This window comes from Miscanthus floridulus, chromosome 16, assembly GCF_019320115.1.
Source record: "Miscanthus floridulus cultivar M001 chromosome 16, ASM1932011v1, whole genome shotgun sequence".
Taxonomy (NCBI): Eukaryota; Viridiplantae; Streptophyta; class Magnoliopsida; order Poales; family Poaceae; genus Miscanthus; species Miscanthus floridulus.
Window position 1 is genome coordinate 117646633 of NC_089595.1, and position 23375 is coordinate 117670007.

The 23375-nt window shown below is 45.5% G+C and overlaps 3 protein-coding genes across 4 annotated transcripts; 2 read left to right on the forward strand and 1 right to left on the reverse strand.

The window, feature by feature from the left end:
• The first annotated feature begins 12228 nt into the window (after positions 1-12228).
• On the forward strand, positions 12229-14701 carry LOC136513401 (protein HYPER-SENSITIVITY-RELATED 4-like). The gene is made up of 2 exons (XM_066507410.1): positions 12229-13536; positions 14031-14701. The coding sequence occupies exons 1-2, from the start codon at positions 12538-12540 to the stop codon at positions 14418-14420; spliced, it is 1389 nt and encodes a 462-aa protein (XP_066363507.1). The 5' UTR covers positions 12229-12537; the 3' UTR covers positions 14421-14701.
• Positions 14702-15956: 1255 nt separating this feature from the next.
• LOC136512582 (uncharacterized) lies at positions 15957-22270 on the reverse strand. Of its 2 annotated transcripts, none has more exons than XM_066506545.1 (5): positions 21801-22270; positions 20945-21183; positions 18447-18816; positions 17653-18288; positions 15957-17138 (listed from the first exon to the last, which is right to left on the reverse strand). In XM_066506545.1, the coding sequence occupies exons 3-5, from the start codon at positions 18801-18803 to the stop codon at positions 16380-16382; spliced, it is 1752 nt and encodes a 583-aa protein (XP_066362642.1). In that variant the 5' UTR covers positions 18804-18816; positions 20945-21183; positions 21801-22270; the 3' UTR covers positions 15957-16379. The 2 variants fall into 2 exon arrangements, with proteins under 2 accessions (XP_066362642.1, XP_066362643.1); XM_066506546.1 differs by having other exon boundaries at positions 15958-17138; positions 18456-18816.
• A 479-nt stretch (positions 22271-22749) lies between these two features.
• On the forward strand, positions 22750-23257 carry LOC136511652 (uncharacterized). Its single transcript, XM_066505694.1, has one exon. It carries the CDS (start codon positions 22959-22961, stop codon positions 23196-23198), a length of 240 nt encoding a protein of 79 aa, XP_066361791.1. The 5' UTR covers positions 22750-22958; the 3' UTR covers positions 23199-23257.
• The last annotated feature ends 118 nt before the right edge of the window (positions 23258-23375 follow it).

The following is a 23375-nucleotide window of genomic DNA, read 5'->3' on the forward strand; positions in this document are numbered from 1 at the left end:
CAGATGTAGATAGGCTGGTGATACTAGCGTTCCACTGGCAAATGTGTGATTGTTTGATGACTAAAAGCATTGTGCCAATACTTAACATTGTGTATCCACGGAAATTAATTTGAATGTGCTGTCTCAACATTGAGTATACGAATCTGCAACATCAATATGGCATTATATATACCTTTTGCCCATAACCGAAACGAGGTGCCTTCCATTTCCCATTGCATAACAGAAGACATACAAAGATACAATTCTTACTCTTACAAAAGACGATAGAATAGTAACAATTAAGAACAAGACAGGCCCGAGCTCAACCACCTGGTTCCCTGGTTCAGATACCTAAGCCTAGGTACCGGAAAAAATGTTGGAATGAGCAAGATTAGCCACAGCTCATCTCAATATAATCGGGACACTAGGACAGGAACATAAACAGAAGCAAACACGCCATTGCGCCGTCAAAGGCAACTTCGACTAGCGGGCCACTTATATACAGTTACAATTAGCGAGCTAGATTGTTGGAACCAAAACCAAACAGTTAGCGGACTAGAGCCACATACAGCGGCAGCGGTGCGTTATCGATTCCCCAAAATTGACCCCCTCATCTAACGATCGGAATGCATCTATCTAAGAAGAGAAGGTTGGTTTTACCTCGAAATCGTGGCGCAGCTCTCGGGCATGGCATAAACGTCGCGGCGGGAGGAGGACGACGGAGCAGTACCCCGCCCGCAGCCCGATCTGCTCCGACAGCACCCGCACCATCCTTGATTGGTCAAGCTGGTCCTGGTGTCGCTGACGCGGCGCCTCGCGGGGGTTCGGCCCGTCGACGCCGAGGGGGAAAGGGGAGTTAGGCACCGCCGACGCCGACGACGATGCCGATGCGACCGCCTCCTGCTTGCTCCGCTGCGGGCTGCGGTCCGTGTGCCTGAAGCCTGCTAGCAAAGCGGTAAGCCCGGCAACCGGCTACCAGGCCGCTTATAGCATTTCTGGCCTACCAACTACTCCAAACAATGCTCAGTACTGAGAATCTAAGGGCCAGCTTGGTAGAACTAGCACGATAGGCGCGCTCCGCTGCGCCCGTTCGTTGAGCGCACACATATTTATATTTGCTTAATTAGATAACCTTAGGCACTAAGCTGCATAGTGTGAGCATATAAGACAACAATAGACAATTTCAATTTGCATTCTATGAACATAAAACTGGCAGTCCTTTCTCATATATGAGAGGTACGCTTATGTACTTGTGCTAACTCATATTAAAAGGAAAACATACTACAAATGGTTGTTTCCTCATACATTAGTAGTTCCATTTCAAGTAAAAACGTATCCAGTACAGACCATCTCGCTGCGGAAACCTGATGCCTCGTTAAGAACCAATGAACTGTTGACTAAAATACGTACCAAAGTGAACGTAAAACTTTGAAACATCTTGGAAAATTATCTGACAATCTAAAGACAGCGGCATGAGTTTGTCCAAATCCAAATGGAGACCTGTGGTTTACCTTTGTTACCTTAGTTAAACTGGTAACAATCCACATACAACATAAAGGTGATGATCAAAAGCATCTGGATTGATATCAGTTTATGCATAACACATGTCATCATGCTGTAGGTATAATGTACAAATCAATCATTAGAAAATACAAAAAAGGTTGGTGAACATAGTAAACCGAAGAAATATTTGGAATGGAGCATACATGGATATTGTAAAATTTCTTTGGATCAGGGCCTACAGCCAATAAACTGATGGCTAAAAACTGAAGGAGTGTGTAGATTTTTCATGTCCAAAGAAGCAGAATGAAACCAAATCAAGCTTATTTTGTTAGAACTTTTTCGCACACACATGGTAGTGTGGAAAACAGTGATATCGCTGTGGCTTGAAAAGGAACGTTGAGGCAGACCAGAGCATGTAACTACAATCATATCCAACTCAGTGCCTCACTTGTGTTGGAGATATGACCACTTATTTCTGAACATTTCAGCCAAAGCAAGGTAAGACACTTGCTGGTGTGATGAATGCACAAGAACAGAAACCAATTTTAGCTTTGTGTATGTATCCATGCAGACATGTTTGCCAATCAATGAAAGAGGAAAAACATGATGAGATTTTACTTCATGCGAGTAAAGCAAGATGCATGAGATGTTATCAATGATAAATACAGGAAGGTGCATGAGATGTCTAAGAGGCACAGAATAATCATGTTGCATGTTATCAATGATCTTAGAGCATGGATTTGTCATTCCTCTCTAGTTGTAACTTAATATTACCATTTTTTGAAAGAGATATTTACTATTACCAATTTGCTATGACACCAAAATATGGAAAGAATAAAGCTACAACATCTGATCAGCAGAAGCCAAGATTACTATTGATTCTACCTGTACTTGTAATTGACCAAGACCACACTGACAAAGAGCGAAGGATGCGCCTTGGACAAAATAGCGTTCAGTTTGGAAGGGCTCAACATCCTAGTTCAATAAAGGTAATTACATCTGCTTCTCTGCAGTGTATTGGACTGGGTAGTCATCTTACGAAATGAGCAATTGGAAAAAAATGTGTAAGGCAAATCAGATGTTTTTCTTCATTTTTAGACCTTGTGCCAGCTTGGTAGACATATGCAGTTGCCTAGTGCTTGCCCTGGCAATCTGTATCTTGATATGGCAGCATCCTCTGAAGATCCTGATGCCACTTGCATGAAAGTGAAACTCAGTAAAGAAATGAAAGATCTTTCTAAATATGTTTTTTTATACATCTATATATCATTATAACATTATTTCATAATGGGATAACGTGATACACTAAGTCGTGCTGCAGTTTTTTAGGACATGTACATAGGATGATGTCTCATTGTTCACTGTTGTTTTCATTTGTCTAAAATTCAATAGGTTGCGCAGTTTGATTGTTGCTGAAGCACGTAGGCCAATGGTGCATTGTGTGACTATGATTTGTGTCCAAATAACTCCAGTACGAAATAGTTAAAATATAATCCATGAACTTTGATGCATCACTCCGATGCCTTGTTTGAACCAACAATCAAATGCTACATGCAGAAAGAGAAAGAGGCTTGATGTATCTGAACCTAATGGATGGAAAATACGTTTTGTTTTCGATTCTTCTAAATCAGGTACATATGAGATTTGATCAACAACCAAGGTTGACTAAACACAGAAAGCTGGAAGCATATTTGTCTGAATAATGCTGACACAGGTTCAGTAACTGAAATGTGAAAATGCCAAACGCTATATGTAATCAATAGTTTCGTTTGTAAGACTGGAAATAAATTTGGTATACCTAGTCATGAGCTGATATGAGTAGAGAAGGTAGAATAGAAAAAACAAAACTGTTTTTTGTTGAACCAATCCTAAAAAAATCATAGTGTGCCTCTTTAGTTATGTTCAGGGACGTAGCCAGCGGTGGGGCTAGGGGGGCTTCAGCCCCCCCTACCCATTCTGAGCACGTGGAGTTTTTCTAAGTCCTCCCTTAAAATTTTATGCGTACATGTATTAGGTAGGAGGGGCTAAGGTTAAAAGAAGATAAAAAAACATCTATTTTTTTGTTCAGCCCCTCCTAATTTTTTTTCTGGCTTTGTCATTGGTTATGTTAGCACAGTAACTGTGACGCCATACATATTTTCAGGCAAATTGAACTCATAAATTGCAAGGTTTAGGAGATTACCTGAAGTCTGAAAGGTCAACCAAGCATTAGAGCCCAAACCCTAGAATAGGAATCGAAGTCAATTCGGGGAGAAATCAGAGAGGCAAAACAAAATTACAAAAATGGAGGACACTGGAGTACCTGAGAAACGGTGCTGGCCCTGAGGCCGCTCATCACTGTCCTCGCCGTTCCAACTCAGGCCGTGTTGGGTAGATGTAACACCCTAGGTGTTTGGCTTCTACAAAAGTGCATTCCATTTCATAAACATGTGCATCATCTATCTCATCATGCCATTGTCACTAAAACATACATATGCAACATTCGCAATTCTATTTGTTTCATACTTGATTTGCTTGTGAATGGTAGTAGTGCAGCATGTGAATGCAACATGAGTTTCTCATACCTTGAAACATGGCAACATGGTAGGAATGTGGCAAGTTAAAATTGCAACAAAGGCATGAAACATGTGAAACATGGAATTGCAACATTTGAGTGAATTGATTGTTTTGTTGCTTTATCACATGTGATCATTAGAAATTGGTATAGCACTTGTGTAAAGTGGTTGATTATGGTCTAATACACCTTAACTACACTTAGGGTAATTGATGGGACATTGTTCATGTGGATTAAAATGACAAAAATGCCCTCAAGTAGAGGTTTGACTTTGAATGACCCTTAGAGGGACACTGTTTGACTTATTCAAAAGTCCAACCTAGAGATCTTGCATGGCTGTGCACCCTTTACCAAAGTTGTAGCCAATTTATCAAGGAACAAAAGTTGTTTTATGATCAACTCATGAAAATGTGTGGAACAGCCTCAAACATGGCCCACAAGTCAGAATTGGGGTGGAATTCTACACTTAGAATTTTTCTAAGTCCTTAAGACGATTTTCAGTTTCGTGTGTCATTGTTTGGAGCCTTATATCTCCCTAACTAGGCCGAACCAACTCGAGCTCCAATTGACAAAGTTGTTGTACTCATTTAGATCTTCAATTTTTTTAACTATACCATGAATCGGATCGTCACCGTTTGGGAGTTATAGGTCATCAAAGTCAAGCTGTCAGTCGTCACCATCGAGTACTGAATCAAAATTTTAGTTTTGCTACAGTGAACCGACCGTCAGAAGATCACCGCTGCGTGTTTGCCACCCGTCGCCGGTCTCCTGCTCGCGCTGCCACGCGTCGTGGGTGTCCTGGCGCTGCTGGCCACGCCTTGAACTCGCACCCACCTGCCCGACACACTCACCGTTTCATTTGCATCTCCTTCGCCTCCACCGCGCGCAGCGACAAGTCGCAGCAGCTCCTCCATTTCCGACCGAGCTTCGCCATCGCCTAGCGCGCTCGCCACTGCAAAAACGCGTCGGCCATCTTGTCCCTAGCTTCACCGTGATCTCCTCTACCACCTCCACCTCTCAGCCAGGTCGATTGAGGCTTGGTAAGGGCGTATTCGCCATTTCTTCCACCGTCGCCATGGCGGGACTGAAAGGTCCTAATGGCTAGAGGGGGAATGAATAGCCTAATAAAATTTCTACAACAACACTTAACAAAGTGGTTAGACAATTATGAGGCGAAGCGAGTGTTGCGCTAGCCTACTTAAAATGCAAGCCACCTACCATAATTCTAGTTTAGATAGTGTCTATTCACACAATAGCAAAGACACTATCCTATGTTAGTGTGCTCTCAAAGACTAACTAAAGAGCCACACCAACCAAGCAAGCAAGCTCTCACAACTAGCTACACTAAAGAGCTTGTCAACTAGTTTGCGGTAAAGTAAAGAGAGTGATTAGGATAGTTATACCGCCGTGTAGATGAAGTACCAATCAATCACAAAGATGAATAACAATGGAGACCAATCACCTCGGAATCAAAGGATGAACACAATGATTTTTACCGAGGTTCACTTGCTTGCCGGCAAGCCACTCCTCGTTGTGGTGATTCACTCACTTGGAGGTTCATGCGCTAATTGGCTTCACACGCCAAACCCTCAATAGGGTGCCGCACAACCAATACAAGATGAGGATCACACAAGCCACGAGCAATTCACTAAAGTACCTTTTGGCTCTCCGCCGGGGACAAGGTCAAGAACCCCTCACAATTACCACGATCGGAGCCGGAGACAATCACCACCTCCGCTCGACGATCCTCGCTGCTCCAAGCCGTCTAGGTGGCGGCAACCACCAAGAGTAACAAGCGAAATCTACAGCGAAACACGATCACTAAGTGCCTCTAGATGCAATCACTCAAGCAATGCACTTGGATCACTCCCAATCTCACTATGATGATGAATCGATGATGTAGATGAGTGGGAGTTCTTTGGCTAGGCTCACAAGGTTGCTATGTCAATGAAAATATGCAAGAGTTATCCCTTGAGCCAGCCATGGGGCTATAAATAGAGCCCCCATCAAATAGAGCCGTTATACCTCTTCACTAGGTAAAACGCGCTCTAACCGGACGCTCCGGTCATACTGACCGGACGCTGGCCCTCAGCATCCGGTCGCCCAATGGACGCCACGTGTCATTGCCTTCAAACGCTGTTCGTCAGATTCCAACGGCTATGACGCTGACCGGACGCAGCAGCTTCAACTGACCGGACGCTGAACCCCCAGCGTCTGGTCATTTCCAGTAAGGTACCGACCTCGACCGGACGTGTCCGGTTAAAACTGACCGGAGGCTGGAACCTCAGCGTCCGGTCGAGTACAGTAAGGGTTGAAACCTGGTTTTTCTCGACCGGACGTGTCCGGTCCACCTCGACCGGACACAGCCAGCGTCCGATGGTAAACCCTAGCCACTGTACCAACAGTCAACGCGACCGGACGCAGGCAGTCAGCGTCCAGTGCTTCTGGATTCAGCGTCCGGTCACTGGACCGACGCTGGCATTAGCTCTGTTCTCACTTCTATCTTCTCCACCCTTGCTCCAATGTACCAACCACCAAGAATTTACATCCGGCGCAATAGAAAATAGGCATTTCATTTTCTCGAAAGCGCCAAATCCCGCCAAGCTTGCGAGAGAGGGACCCAAACCCATTTCAACCCTGCACACACCTTGTGCACATGTGTTATCATATTTTCACAAATATTATCAAGGGTGTTAGCACTCCACTAGATCCTAAATGCATATGCAATGAACTAGAGCATCTAATGGCACTTTGATAACCGCATTCCGATACGAGTTTCACCCCTCTTAATAGTACGACTATCAAACCTAAATGTGATCACACTCTCTAAGTGTCTTGATCACCAAAATAAAATAGCTCCTACAAGTTATACCTTTGCCTTGAGCTTTTTGTTTTTCTCTTTCTTCTCTTCAAGTTTAAGCCCTTGATCATTTCCATGCTATCACCATTATCATATTATGATCTTCATTTGCTTCTCTACTTGAAGTGTGCTACCTATCTCATAATCACTTGATGAACTAGGTTAGCACTTAGGGTTTCATCAATTCACCAAAACCAAACTAGAGCTTTCAGGGACCTCGTCGGAGTTGGCGCTCCACGTGGCCAACTACCACCGTGGCCTTTCCATCCCCTCCTCCTTACTTGGTTAGCTTGGTAGTGAACTCTAGAAGCTCGTACCGAGCTTAGCCGCACCCTACGGGGTCGGGCCTCGTCGAAGCCGGCCAAACCGTGGTCGTGCGCCGCCATGGCCGTCGCCACCCCCTCTAGCTACGGTAATCACTGCAATAGATGGTGCCCCTCGGTGCGCACGGGGGAGACGAACATGTTGGCACCGCTGACCTCACCGGAGCTGTCACCGACGACAAGCTACGCCACCGTCCTTTCTTCCTCCCCTGTCTGACTCACTGACTCGTGGGGCCCCTTTGTCAGTCGTGGAAGCGGAGGCGGGAGCCAGCATGGGCCGCGCCGAGTTCTGGGCCACGCTGAACGCTGACGCGCGCGCATCGTGGGCCGCCGAGTCTGTCCGAGCCGGCCCAGTAGATCATTAGGGTTTTCATTTTTGTTTCATTTTATTCTTTTTCACAGATTTGTGTATATATTCAAAAATGTGTATCTCCTAGTTGGTAGATCCAAATGATGTGGTTCCAATTTTGTTGAGTTCATGATAATGTCTAGTTTATATTAAAAATATAATTTATGCCTTGTTCTGTTATGAAAAATGGAGTTGATAATTATCTCTTTTAATCATGAAGGAAATAGGGGTAATTATATCTTTTTCTATGTAGCTCCAAATGGCATGAAATTTTTATGGTGTACTGCTCATATCATGAATAGCTTGTATTTAAATTTTCATACATTTTGGACACTGTATGTAGGAGTTAGGAAATTCTCTTTTTGCATGGATGGATGGATCTTGTGTGAATTTTTATAATTTTTCTATAGATCCAGTAAAGGTAAAATTTGGTGAGTGCTATTCTTATGCTAGAATGATGCTAGGAAAAATGTGAAATCTGTTGCTTGACACTTTTCATTAGGGTTTCCTAATTATGCTAGAAATGGCCCTGCCATCTGTTATTTTTGATACAGCAAGTTTTGCTTGACCAATTGCTTTGAAATTTTTATGGTAGTCTATGTGAAGCATGAGATAGCTACTGTAATTTTTGTAGATTTTTTTGAATAGTTTTACTATATGTTGCTTTAATCACCTAATTAACTAAATAAATTAGAAAAGGACATTAAATAATTTATTTAGAGGTTGGCACTATACTTTTTGGTGTTCCTCTGATATATGCAATAAGTTGGTAAATTTGGTTTGGTCCAATTATGCTTTTGCATCATCACTAAATAATTAATTTAGTAAACCTGTCATTTCTGGACAGATTCTATGTTTGCCTTAATTCGATTTAGTTAACTTAAGAATCATGCTTTGATGTTTATAAATGAATTGTAGAGAATTTCATAAGCTTTCCAGAATGTCCTCTTGCAAGTCATTTGAATTTATAGAACTCGGGTTGTGATTGAATTACGGAACAACTCGTTTGCATGTAAAACCTTAACTTTGAATTAAGTATGCCTTTACTATTCCTAAGCTTGTGGTAATGTTCCTAGGTGTTAGGCTTTTAACTGAAGATGAGCACCTTTATCTTAGGTTATGCAAGTTAGGTAAGTGTCGATACGGGACCCATGGGGTTTCGCACGGAGAAGAGAGAAGAAGACCTAGTCCAACTAGGATTCCCTACATGTAATCCTACTAGAACTAGTTACATATAATCCTACTAGGATCTCTACTTTATAACCGACTAGGACTCCCGCCTCTCCTGGACTATATAAAGGAGGCGCAGGGGTCCCTAGATCGGTAGAGAAGAGACACAGGAGCGACACAGACATAACCACAACATACCTCGCAACACAACAAATAGCGCAGGGCGCAATATACTATCCACCCCACACTGGACGTAGGGCGCCGTGATTTTCCGGCGTGCCGAACCAGTATAAATCGTTGTCTCCCTGCGTTTACCATCGAGTTCCTGCAAACGCCGATACCCCTCCGAACAAATCACCGCCCCGGGTACTCCCGTGGCGGGTTGCCGGTGGTAAAACATCGACAGTAAGTAGATCTCGTTCTTCAAGTTAAGTTAGATACATGTTTTAAAGTGATTTGAATAGAGCCATTCTTAATCGGTAAACGAGTGTCCAGTGATGTTTCGTTAAACACTTACTGTAATCCATTCATCATGAGCATCATGTCATTCCTTATGCATCCATGATATTTATCTTGTGCATCGGCATGCAATAGGTGTACCGGAAGGTGTGACACTGTTGGAATTCGAGGAACCGAGCGAGAAGCAGCAGCAGCCAACACCGGAGGTTCAGGAGGTGCAGCCCATGGGAGAGGTGCCAGACGAGGTCACCGTTGAGTACCCGGATCACCGTCCGTGCAACTTTGTGAAAGGCAAGCCTCGGAGCATATTAAGCCTCATAATTTCTGAAATGCAGTTAAAGTATTATTGTTACATATATATATATATATTGTTGCATTAAGTTTAGGTGTTGGATGCAAACACTTGCTGCATTGGTTATCCAATCCTTGTCCAGATATTGATACCCTGAATCCTATGTAGCTCAGGTTCATGTAGTGCTTAGCCCTACTTAAACGTGGTAGAAGTCGGGTGATTTCCTGTCACCTGCGAGATATAGGGACATACATATGGCACGGTTGGCTATATTTGCTATCGTGGAAAAGAACCTGTCTTAATTTGAAATAAAGACTGGGCAGAGGCTTGCCGGTTTGTAGTGACTCCGTCCGTGTCGCTTAAGGACTGAATCTTGGAGCCTTTCCTGTTCATGTTGAACGCATGCCTCTCTCTTAGTTGGCCGTGTCCGAAGACCGACCGCGAAGCCGAGTAGCTCAACTCAGGCCGGGAGTCGATAAGTATAAAGTACGCCTCGGAAGGGAGCCGTAGGCGTGAGTCTAAGGGCAGGTGATTTAAAAGTCCTGATCGTCCTGGCAGAAGGGTAATCCCTGAGAGCGCTGGCGCTAATCGAACCCGCGAATTTGGTTCCTGAGTTGTCCCAAAAGTGACCCACGGCTACCCTTGCAAAGTATGCCAGGGTAAGAGTTAGGAATACCCCCTCAGCTGAGTTATAATTCGATTCGAGTCGCCATCTCTCCCGGTTAGTGAGAACTTGACGAGCTTATCTCCAAAGTAGATACACTAAATAACATAATGGTTCGGAAATGATGATATGATGATGACAGCCTTATTATACCTGCTATGGTTAATATTGTTTGCTCCTAATAAGTGAGTGCTCTAGTACATGTGCAAATCTAGTGGACAGGTAAATGATGATAAACTTGATGCGAAGTTTAAATTGGTTACTATATTCATAAGCTCTTTTATGCAACTGTGTCCAGCTAGCCTACTTCATAAGCCTTGCATGAACCTTGGTGTCTTTTATTTCTGGTTTGGACGGGTAAGTCTAGCTGAGTATCTTCTCGTACTCAGGGTTCATCTTCCACCTGTTGCAGATGACCAGTTCTACTTTGGTTGCTGCAAGTATTGCCTTCTCCCGGCTGGGGATGAAGACTAGACCGTTGGGCGCGGTCACTCCTAGTTCTCGTATCTGAAGATGCTTTTGTGGGACATGACTGAGATCTGGCAATGTATTTGAAACTATGAAGTTATGTACTAAACTATGTTGCTTCTGCAAATTCGAACTTGGTTTGTAATATTTTATTTGAACTCTGATGGATGTAATCCGAATGCTACTTGTGAAATGTTGTAACGAATGATGTGTTGTGTTGAATCACTACGATCTTGGTTTGTATGTCGAGAGTTGGTTGAAATCCTTTGTGATTTCTGGACACCGGGATTATGGGAGCTTAAGTACAGGAATTTGATCACTTCGGTGATTGTTTTTGTACTTACGTTCTTATGATTTGGTCGGTTCTGTTACAGTAGACCTCCTCCAACGGCGGGATCTGAGAGAAGAAAGATCGACATCAGACACCGAATGGAGATCGAGGAGAGGACACAAACCTCAGGGTTAGGGCGACGGCAAGGCACTGGTGGACAAGCCCATGGTTGACGACGGAGATGAGGATGAGGACGGCCTCCTGGCAGCGCTACCGCCCTATGCCCGCCTGCACCCCAAGCGTCATCGCCGTGACCACCGCACCGGCGCACGCTGCCGCGGGGAAGAGGAATCGGCGGTGGACAGCAGATGTACGGCCGGGGTAGAGAAAGAGTGAAAGAGGGTGAAGAGGAGGAGCCGCGGAGGTGCCGAGGCGAGGCGATCTGTTTTTTTTCGTCGATGATTGACGGGATGACCGGATGAGTCAAGGAGAGTTTTTTTTTCTACGGAGAAGAAGGAGATGACGTGGCTTACCTGAACAATCGGGAAACGCTAAATCGATGCTCACACACGCACAATGCCACGTGGCTGCGTCAGATTGGTCTACATTAACGAAACAGTAGTCAAAGCGCTCTTGTTGCACCGAAGGTAGGCGCTATATGGAGTTTAATATTCGTAAGTTTTACTTCTCCATTATCTGAAAGAGTGATTCTTGTAGGAGAGTAGAGTAAGCCAGCTTGATAGAGTTTATCTTCTTAATTCTTAAGCTTCACTTCTTGATTGAGTGATTTGGTTGAGAGAATATAATAAGGAGCGATAGGGAGTAGGTGAGAATCATTTTTTTATGGCAAGTTTTGGAGAGCGGATTCTTTTAGTATTTTAAGTATTTGATACGGGTTCATAGAATCCGCTCCGAAAAAAGTTAGAAGCAGAAGTCTGTCAAATTGGCCATGAGATTGCGTATTTTAAATCTACTTGTTGTATATATCCCTGTCTGAAACAAATAAACCATGTTTATTGGTGAAATGTAGACCTAACTAAGGAGGTGTTTGGGAGTTAGGACTGCTCAGCTCTATGTTTTTTAATTTTGCGTAATGTTTTTTAGCCAAACAATTTTAGTTCTACGCCACTCTGTTCGAGGAAAAAAGAATGAAATTATGTGATGATAATCCAATACGTGGTCAGCAAGAGCAGCTGGACCCGGCGCTGCTGCGGCCTAGAAGGACCAGGATGGACATGCATGCGCACACCTACATGGATGGCGATGGCGATGGAGATGGAGATGGATGCACGGCCCATGGACCGTTCCTGAACCCTCTGGGTGCCCGTTTGTTTGTCCTTAACCCGACAGGTGTGTCCCGTTCAGTTCCAAAACTGGTTCCCAATTGTTAACCCACCCGTGACGTGACTGCTAATGCTGCCGCAAACTTAGGCGGCTTGTCCACGTGCATCTCCCTTTCTTTCCACACACAAACACACATACTACTACGATTCGTCTTCTTGTGCCTGAAGAAAAGGTCTGAACAGTCAAACCCATCGCTGCCCTAGCTAGGCACGCTTCACCGGCGGCCACCTCGCGTCGTGTGGATCAATCCAACCAACCAACCAACCACACACGGCCGCCTCCACACAGCAAACAACCAGCAATGTCGTCGGACGGGAGCGGGAGCGGGAGCTACGGGAGGTACTTCACGATGGCCGCGTCGGCGACAGCAGCGGTCATGCTGCTGCGGACCGTGGTGAGCGAACTGCTGCCCGACGAGGTGGGGGAACTGCTGCGCGCGGCGGCGCGGGGCGTCCGCGCCCGCGTCTCGTCGCGGCACACCGTGGTCATCGACGAGGCCGAGGGCCTGTCGGCCAACCAGCTCTACGACGCCGCGCGCACGTACCTGGCCGCCCGGGTCACCCCCGACGTGCCACGCCTCCGTGCCAGCCGCGTCGACGACGCGCAGGGCATCACCGTGGGGATGGAGCAGGGGGAGGGGATGGTCGACGCCCACGACGGCGTCGACTACACCTGGACCCTCGTCGTCTCCCGCGACGCCACAGCATCCAGGGCCGCAGGCGCCGCCGCCCGCCGCGACAAGGCCGCCCGCCCCGAGGCCAAGTCGTTCGAGGTCAGCTTCCACAGGAGGCACAAGGACAAGGCCCTGGGGTCTTACCTCCCGCACGTCGTCGCCACGGCCAAGGCCATCAATGACCGGCAGCGGAGCCTCAAGATGCACATGGTGGAGTACGACGTCTGGACCGCCGTCGACCTCCGCCACCCTTCCACCTTCGACACGCTCGCCATGGACGACAAGCTCAAGAGCTCCGTCATCGAGGACCTTCAGAGGTTCGTCAGGAGGAAGGACTACTACAGGAGGATCGGCAGGGCCTGGAAGCGGGGCTACCTGCTCTACGGCCCGCCGGGGACCGGCAAGTCCAGCCTCGTTGCCGCCATGGCCAACTTCCTTAAGTTTGACATCTACGACCTTGAGCTCACTGAGGTAAAGTCCAACTCCGACCTCCGGAGGCTGCTCGTCAAGACCAGCAACCGCTCCATTCTTGTGGTTGAAGACATTGACTGCAGCATTGAGCTGCAACAGCGGGATGAAGGCGAGAGGCGTGCCACCGCGTCTGCAGGAGAAGAAAACGACGACAAGGTTAGAATCATGTTACTTACTAATGTTACTATTCCATCTCCATCCACCAGTTATTAGAATCATATATATTGCCACAAACTATTTACAGTACTAGCTCCGGTCACAAAAACTAGTAGTTTAGGATAAGATTTGGTCAAACCTTATAAACTACAAACATTAATAACTAGTACCGCATTGTTTAGTTTAGAAGCATGATGTATTTTAAGGGTTTTAAGAACATACTACCTCCGTCCAGAAAGGATACAATTTTAGAATAACGTTCAGTCAAGTTAATACTATTTTCTGGGGCTCCAACCAAACCTAGAAATTTCCTTTCCTGGGACAGAGGAAGTATTCTAGAAGAAAATTAGTGGTCAAAGATAATCATCGAAAACCACGCAGAGTCAAGTATGTCAAGTGTTTGTGAACAGAGGTAGTATGTGTCATGCATTAGTCAATTGGGCAGCTTTAGCTTCTTACCAACGCTGCCTACTGGGAATTTTGGTGAACTGCAGGTGACGCTATCTGGGCTGCTCAACTCCGTTGATGGTCTGTGGTCGACAAGCGGGGAGGAGAGGATCATCGTCTTCACCACCAACTACAGGGAGCGGCTTGACCCAGCGCTACTGCGGCCTGGAAGGATGGACATGCACATCCACATGGGGTACTGCACCCCAGAGTCGTTCCGGATACTGGCAAGGAACTACCACTCAGTTGAAAATCATGTCATGTACCCAGAAATTGAGCAGCTTATACAGGAGGTAATGGTCTCACCTGCGGAGGTTGCTGAGGTTCTGATGAGGAACGACAACAGTGATGTTGTACTCCAGGATCTCCTTGAGTTCCTCAAGGAGAAGAGGAAACAATCTGGTCAGAGCAAGGATGCAAATGAGAATGGAGATTAATATACGAAGAATTGTGACAGACCAACACCAATACTCAGAGAAAACACAGGGGCAACAGAAAGTCACAAACCAACGATGGTCTCAACCAAATTTTGCGTATGTAAATGAGGTAGTATCAGAAAAAAGAAAAATATGGTCAAGAGTATTACTGTTGACTCTTGAGTTTTGACTTATGGAGAGCCTTTTTTCGAGTGATATTTCTGTTAAGATTCTTATAGTTTATTAAGATTCTTGACATTGCAACGAAGATTTAATACACAGTTCAGTCAGGGGCAGACCCATAGGTACATGTTTTAAAGGTATGTTCTGGGCTCCACAAAAATGTCTAGCTCTTTGTGCTACTAACATAAAAATGTGCAGTACAGTGCCAGGCACATGAGGCTCGAGTGCATGTGAAAACTAAAAACAGACTTATATTTCGTGTCATACTTAGCAGTTCGCCAATCTTAAGCTCCAGAGGAATAAGACAGAGCAGTGAAAAAAAATACTGTATAGTGCTACAGATGGGCCTTCCTGAAGTACTCTTTTAGTGGCAGAAATAGTAATTCAAGTAAAATGACGAAGGAACAATTTCTTCTAATACTTGCTGAAAGAAAAATACAGAATGGACTGTAAGCACCAGCTGAACATTTTTAAGCCCAATTTTGCCATACCTCATTTTAAACAGCAGCATTGCACAAGATCCCAAAGGATTGGCTCTTAAAACTTGTGTCAGAAGCTAACTACACAAAACAGACTCAAGAGCAGTTGCGGGTAGAACATGGAATTATGTTACTTGCCTGAACAAGGGAAATAATGCATCAATTTTGTAACATTATTTACCTTGATTGCTTCTACTAGGTTTCAACTCTAGCCTACCCCAACTTGTTTGGGACTTAAAGGCTTTGTTGTTGTTGTTGTTGTATTACAGCGCTACAGGCAGTAAATAAAGTAGTAATGAAGCCTTCAAATGGAATATATTACTTTGATAACTGCTTACACCAGACTAATTCTGGTTCAAGGAAAGAGTATACTGATTCCTTTCACAACAAAATCATGTTGCCCCTTAAAAAGACCACATAAGATGTAAATGTAAGTATACTTAATTGTACAAAATAGGTGTTCATACCTTCCATGTGAAAGCCTCAGTTATGAGAGCTCATACCTTCAATCTGTAAGATTAGAGCCAGAAAACAGCTGCTACAATGGATCCTAAGCAGCTAAGAAAAAAAATTGAACATAGTATATTTTACAAGTCACAAGTAGTGCAGGGCATTATTTTAAGAGACCAACCAGAACCAGCTAAATAATAAATATTTCAACTCGCCAGAATACCATATACCAATAAAGTAAAACAGTGCCATTTCACTTTCTCAAACTATATGTGTTTTCTGAATTAATGTTGAATGGTTCCTCATGCACCGATCACCAGCAATGGCAATGTATCAGTGCCATGCCGTTCATCATAATGTAAGCTCAGACTAATTCTGAGACACATCTTACCTGGGTTCATAAGGTAACTGGAAAGAAAAGGTAAGGCTATGTGGATCTTACATGGTGAGTATTTTTAATCCACATTGCACTAATGTAACATGAACTTCCTTATGAATTGAACAGACCATTTTTCCCCTTTTCTTCTTTAACGAAAACAATACACAGCTCTCTTTTGTGTTCAAGAAAAAAGTGGAACAAACTATGCTTAATGAAGCTTTCTGATTTATGCAAACACAAGAGAATCAGGTTCGACCATTGTAATCTCCAGTTATTTCATTATTTCAATCTTCATAAGGCATGACGAGGGCAGCACTTTCACAACTGAGAGGTTCAAAACTAGATACATCATATTAGGCAGAATACACCGCCCTGACAACTGCCTAGCCTTATTGCAGCATCAGGCACTGATAAGTGATGACTAACGTCAGTTGACATAAAGGAAATGATTGCTAAGGGTCGCTAGGAATCAAGACTGTAAGCACCTCCTTATTCTTTATCATCATGGCTACAATCACTGGCATCACATTCAATCTCGTCTTCACTATTCTCCACAACATGCGCAAGGGAATTGGCTTGCAGCGTCTTAAAACTGCTTATGAAGTCAGTTGCTTCTGAGATGAGAGCATTTTTAGCAGCCTTCACACTACCAGCTTGCTGCTCAGAAACAGAATTCGCAGAATCAGCAGCTTTAGAGCCTGCTGGAGTCCTTCTGCGAGGCCTTTTTGTGCCTTCTCTACGTGCCAGTTGATCAATGTACTTCTCATGTAAGATAACATTCTTTATAGGCTTTAGGACTGCTGGGCTCGGTTCAGATGGCTTAGTTCTTAACCTTGAAAATGGTTTCTTTCGTGCTGAAGAACTTCCACTGCTCTTTCCTAGAGAAGCTGAATTCATACAACTGTCAGGAGTCCCAGGAGAATCTTCAAAAGATAAGTTCAATTGTAACGCACTTCGTGAGCTTTCAAAAATTGAGAAGTGGTCAGCCTCTTGAGCGTGGTCAATGCGGCAATGCTTCTGCAACAAATGCTTCACTGTCTTCTGCGCTACTAGACTCTTCTGTTTAGCAGTCTTTCGCCTTCCGACTGTAGGTTCCAAGATATTTGGAAGTTTTGGATCAGACAATGTGAAATTTCCTATAGGAGAATATGCTGTTTTACTTGTTCTGGGACGTGGGCCAATTGGAGTCGGTGTTGAGAGGTCAGAATATATTCTGTTGAAGCAGTCTTCAGCAGATCTCCCTGGCACCTGAAAAGAGTTGTGTCAAAAATCACTGAGCTAATAAATGACAAGGGAAGATATCCACACATAAAAGAAGAAATATACCGGATAAGAAATAGGACCGACCACTGAAATATTCCAGTGAAGTATGAAAAAGAAAAGCAAAATGGCACTATGAAACCTCAGGCTATTTTGATTGTGTGATCAAGCCCACTAGTCCCCAAGTTTTTACATTTGTGCAATTATTTTTTTAAAAGTTAATCATAAATTTGATGAATTGGGACCACCAGCTATTCATCTTTTTTCTAAGATGTTTTATTATTTGAATCTGTCTAATCATATCCTTTTGTTAACGGAATTAGCAAATATGTATACTATGGAAAAAAAAGAATGAACTGTTATTGAAACTTAATGATGTATGAGATATTGTTTCTACTAAAATAGTGCATTAGAATCTTTGTATATACCAGAAGAAAAGGAACCAAATTGATCAGCAAAAAACTTAGTTCCATAGAACATTAATAATGTAAAGACTAGGTACCATTTTTGAAACTTTCTTCCAGAAATGTGGGGATGGTCGGGCACTGAAGTAAGCTTTGCGCAATGCCATGTCCTGCTCTTTTGTCCATTCATCAGAACCACAAAAATTTCCCATTCCTTCTCTCTCAGTCCCACTTGGCTTGTTGATGTTTTCATCAATGTTTGTCAACCTCTCATCACCAACTTTAAGCTTCACCTCAATAGAAGGGTCCTTTTCAATCCTTCTGTGGGTGGATTTTATGGGTTCATTGCGAGGTGCAATTTCTTGGCAATACGCAGGCAATGGTTCGGGGTCCTGGCAACTTTGCTTCTTCGATGACACCCTCCTTTCTGTTCCTCTCTTCCTCTTTCCTGTCTGAACTTTACAATGATTGGGCTTTAACTCTTGCTTGTCACTCTTTTTGTTAGATACATCTGAAATATCTTTCCTAGGAGGAAATCCAGCACTTCCCCTATTCCTTTTCAGGCTCTCTTGATTTTTGTCTTTCCTATGAGCTGTTTTAGTCTTTCTGTTAGCAGAGGTCTCCCGGCGATTTGGTGGCAACAGTGACTTGCCCAAACTCTTATCTTCCACATGGAATCGTGGGGATCTGCGAAGAGGCGTAATTGCTGATTGATCAGCCCTGGCTTTATGTTCCTACAAGAGGAAGTTCAAATTACAAATGCTATTTCTCATAATCTATGAATCAAGCATGAAACAAATCAAGCTTCTAACTAACAAACATGAAAACATTCAGGAATGAAATGGATGGTACTAGTAGAAAAAAACATAAGTCAAGCAAGAGCAACTCCTACCCCGCTTACATCATCGTCTATCACAATTGGATGCTCAGGGTATCTTCCAGCGAGCTGCGACGACAGGCGTAAGGACGCCCTCGGCTGCTGTGCAGCAGCTCGAGCGTGGTGACTTCTCGTTATCTTCTTGGGGGCAGCCTGCTTCTTCGATGTTTGGAGCTCCTCTTTCTCCTCCGGGTTCTTGGTCTGGGGAGGGAGCCTCCTCTTGGGCAAACTTTGAGGCTTCTTCAATGTTTGGAGCTCCTCTTTCTCATCCGGGTTCTTGGTCCGGGAAGGGAGCCTCCTCTTGGGCAAACTTTGAGGGGTCACGTGGTGAGAGCGCAGCCGCCCATTCCATGGCGACATTGGTGTACCCATGTTCACCCAGTAACTTTTTTTGCCGAAACAAAAAACGAAGTCAGTGGGCATAATACATATATAAACTTGTAGTTAGACTAGCAGATGCCCGTGCGTTGCCACGGGGGACTCAAAATTTTCTAACACAATAAGAGTGAAAAATATTGTGGGTCAAAATCAATAGATAAACAAATACTGTTCACTCGTACGTTACAAGGGAAGACAAAAAATTAATGCAACAAAATATGCATCAAGATGCACTTGCACTGCACAAAGCGCAAAAAATTCACTGCACCTTTCAGTAAATCTACATGACTATGTTTCTAGGAAACACACACTGAAAAACTTCCAGGCTTTGAGGTGTCCTTCTTTTGACTAATGTATGTTTCTCAACTCAGATACCATGCTAACTGACCAGCTCTCTTACTGTGAGGAGTTATGGAGTTTCAGAGGTTTGGAGGTCTGGCTACATGATGGCAGAGGCTGCACACCTCCCATATGACTGGCCAGCTGAAATTTGGAGATGGTAATAGTACAGAGGATGTGTCTGTCAAATGGTCAGTAGGAGGCCAACTCAAATGGCTGTTGTGCTGAAGTAAATGTATATACTCTTCAAATGAAATCCAGTATGGAGAAAACAAGAATAACTATAGTGCTGATGACTAATGGGATATCCTCAAAACACCAACCACCCATATCCAGTCCTAGGCTGCTCTATTTAATATACAATCATTTACAGCTATTCTCTACTGATTAGGATGCCAGGGAAATTCAAGCAAATGAAATGCAAGCATGTCAATATTGTTTGGTAGCAAAGGCATTGGCTGGAACAAATAGATTGCACTATTATATTCAGAGAGGCTTCTATTCTCATATTCTTTAGTTTCACAAATCATTTTGTCTTTGATTTCACAAAAGCACGGGATCACTTGACCCCAAATGCAACTCTGTAGGTAGAAATTTACAAGAACATGCTGTTTTTTTGTCATCATTCAGGTTAACAAATTCCCAGAAAAAGGAACAACCCTTGCGGAGGCTGTACTGCAGCTAGCCTATATAGTGATACATAGTTACTTATCTCTATTCATGCAAGATGCAAGAAGATAAATGATGTACCTCTATATACAATACAAATGTGACTTCAAACAGCACGAGAGTTTGCCAAACGCCTCAAACTACCCAAACATTCGTCAGCCCTGTCACCATATCGCAATAAGCTCCATCAACCAGGCCACTCCATGCTCCAGATGTGGCCCTCACTCACTGCCAATTCCCCCAAAAGCTCAATCGACGGCCTCATGCCACCCAACCAAAGACCGAACACGCCCTCGCTCAAGATCCCCTCTCACTCCAGTAGCCACCACCCGAGCCAATAACCCGACAAAGCGAAGGCGCACAAGGAGTACGACTCACCATAGGGCCGAAATAAATGTAGACTTTTTTCAGTTGCATGTAGGCCAAAATAAATTTCAATTGCATGGAGGCTTTTTTCAGTATTGTAGACAGCTTTCTCCCAAAGTATGTATTACTGTTTGCAACATTTGTACCTTATAAACTGTCTATACAAAGAATAAAAATAGGATGCCATCTCTTTAGCCCAAACAAATTTTAGCTATCTATCTAACTCCAGCACAGTTAAATGTGTTAATATCGTGAGCCATTCTCCACAAAGGATATCAGAGGTGAAGTCCACCTTCACCTTAGGACTCTTCTAATAGGCATTGATGAATGTGGTTTGGTCCTGGAAGCTACTCAACGCGATGGTTCTAACTTTGCACATGAGCATTCTTCTCTTAGATTTTTTCTCTGTACTTACAATATTTTCTCAAAATTGTAATTATTTGGTGCTAAGTGATTAGCATGAAGACAAAGTCCGGATTATGGAAACTCATAAATTTTTGCAACAGTACACAGTAAATGAGCAATTTTTTGAGACAGCAACTTGTGCAAATGGATGCGAACAATTTGCTGATGCCAACTGTTGTTTTGCTTGGTACATGTGAACCAATTATTACGGGAACCATAGCAATGCACGAATTTTTTTTTTGCCAACCACAGCAATGCACAAACAGAGGCAAACTTAAAATGTTGTACACAGGATGAAGCAAGCAAAGCTTGAGAGTAGTGTTGTCAAAAAAAACACCTCGAGAGTAATGTCTTACCTCAAAAAGGATGAAGCAAGCAAGGGGTTTGATCGTGGATTGACGGTGCTCTCGGACACCAATCTCCTCAATGGTGTACGGCGGCAGTCCACCTCCACTCTCCTCTACAGCGTCCCGGCAGCGTCTCAGACCACCTCCCTCTCCTCCAGGCACCACTCCTGTGCTTTCTTATCAGTACTCCTGTGCTTTCTTATCAGTACTATGATATCCTCACGGCCTATGATATTCCCATCTCGACTCTGTTAAGTTGATTTCTCATCAGTACCAATTGCAAAAATGTAGAAAAAAATTATGCTATAGAACCAGATGCCTGTGCTTCCTGAGTCTCAGCCTAAAAATTAGCTGTTGAATGGGCAATTGCCACCATCTCTACGTTTCTATGTTTTATAGGTTCTTTTGAGCTCTAGACAGCACCCAGATTTTAGAGCCATCACATCACATTGGCCTACTAAAATCCGACACTCATATGAGTCCTGGCCACTACATATGCACAATTGCATGGAGGCTGAATAAAATGGACGGACATTTAATCATGAAACTGAAGGATCTAATGTCTGCACAGTCTCACTAAATAGAGTATATTTTGAAGGCACAAAAAATAATACAGGCTGGCCAAAGAGGAAATCTCATGAACTCAATTTGAAGGTAGAAATCCTCTGCTGTTGTGTCCCAAACTTCAAACCATAATTGTTCCTACATTATTAGCACGAAGCAATAAGGGAGACTTTCATCTAATAGCATGTCTCCTCATCCTACGTCTATTTACTGGTTATAACTTGCATATGGCAGCATAGAAATATTGAGAAGAAACCTGTATTCAATTCCTCCAAGATCCCAGAAATGACGTGTGCCTCACCTTGGGCCTGGAGGGCGTTCCTCCGCCAGTGCTTGGATGGGGGCCGTCGCGGCGGACTGCGGCAGTTGGACGGCGTTCCGTGGGCCAGGCGTCGCTTAGGGCGGACGGCGCTCCGTGGGCCGGGCGTCGCTTAGGGCGGACGGCGCTTAGGGCGGCGGCCAGGCGTCGCTTAGGGTGGATGGTGCTCCGAGCGGTGCGGACGGACGGCGCTCCGGGCGGCGCTTAGGGCGGCGCGGAGGGAGTCGTGTTGGGGCCGTGGCCCGTGGGAGAGGGCAGCGGCCGGACGGCGCGGAGGCAGTCCCGGTGGCGAAGGGCCCGACGAAACCCGGCGAGGGAATCGGACTGAAGAGGATAGGCCTAGGCACCTGGCATAGGGCGGCGGCCGCGGCGGTCGCCCAGTTGCGCCAGCGCCACGAGAGAGAGAGCGCGCGGGCGAACGGGAGAAGAAATGGCAGCCGGTGAACGGCGCTGCCGTTAGCAGCTTGAGGCGGGGACTTTGGCATTTCACCTATGGTCGCAAACTGGTTTTGCACTTTTACCGTCTCGCAGAGTGGTTTCGCTCGTTTGTCGTTACGAAACCGGTGTAATATGCTGAAATACACTTAGCTAGTTTTAATTCATAGAAAAAAAAGAAAACACTTTTTTCCGTTTCTACCCCCGCCTGCTTTGTCCTGTGTCGAGGTCCAGGCCGCCGCCGCCATGGCCTGAGACGACGGGGACAAGGACGTCCTCCTCCTCATCCACCAGGTTCCCTCCACATGGAGGAGGGGGCAGCGCCCAGCCTGACGCACCTCCTCCCCTCGCTCCACTGCGTGCCTCCCCCGCCCCCTCCTCCCCCCTTCCGCTCGCCGCCCCCGCCGCATCCGCTGAGCACCGCCTCTCCTTCCGCGGCTGGCTCGGCATCCCCCGCCACTGGGAAGACTGGGTCGCCAAGCTCCGCCCACTCCACGCCCGCCTCTGGCGCCACCTCGGCATCCACGACGCCGTCCGGCCACCGTCACCCTCCAGGACGTCGCCGTCCTCGCCGGCTTCCCCGCCCTCGGCTTCAACCGTAGCGCCTGCAAGAAGGCGCACCACTCCGCTTGGGTCAAGCACTTCCTCGCCGACGACAACGCCGACCCCGTCTTCGAGCACGCTGCCTTCCTCGCGCTCTGGCTCATGCGCTTCGTCCTCCCGGGCCACCCGGAGTCCACCATGCGCCAGGCCGTCTTCCCCATCGCCGTCCGCCTCACGCGCGGGGAACACGTTGCCCTCGCGCCCGCCGTCCTCGCCTCCCGTTACTTCCTAGACATCACGGGGACGACAGCGGTGGTGGAGGCGGAGCGCGTCGACGGAGTCGATGGCGAACTCGACGGCGTCCACGTGCGGGTGCAGGTGGGGGCCCGCGTTCCCGAGTAGGGCGCGGAGCTGGCCGACGGTGCCCTGGTGGAGGACGCAGCCGGCAGCTAGCAGGAGGACGGAGTTGAACATCTTGACGATGCGCGCTCCCAGCTGGTGGATGCTGAGCAGCATGGTGTGTCCACGCGTCTCGGCCATGGCGCGGAGCGCGCCAACGATCTGGAGCGTGGAGGCGCT

Excerpts from the sequence above, each read along its gene's own strand:
- LOC136513401 (XM_066507410.1), top strand. The coding sequence starts at position 12,538 with ATGTCGTCGGACGGGAGCGGGAGCGGGAGCTACGGGAGGTACTTCACG. Across the intron at positions 13,537-14,030 it reads GAGAAGAAAACGACGACAAG|GTGACGCTATCTGGGCTGCT; the intron begins GTTAGAATCATG and ends GGTGAACTGCAG.
- LOC136512582 (XM_066506545.1), bottom strand. The coding sequence starts at position 18,803 with ATGGGTACACCAATGTCGCCATGGAATGGGCGGCTGCGCTCTCACCAC. Across the intron at positions 18,289-18,446 it reads TAGACGATGATGTAAGCGGG|GAACATAAAGCCAGGGCTGA; the intron begins GTAGGAGTTGCT and ends TTCCTCTTGTAG. Across the intron at positions 17,139-17,652 it reads GGAAGAAAGTTTCAAAAATG|GTGCCAGGGAGATCTGCTGA; the intron begins GTACCTAGTCTT and ends AACTCTTTTCAG.
- LOC136511652 (XM_066505694.1), top strand. The coding sequence starts at position 22,959 with ATGCGCTTCGTCCTCCCGGGCCACCCGGAGTCCACCATGCGCCAGGCC.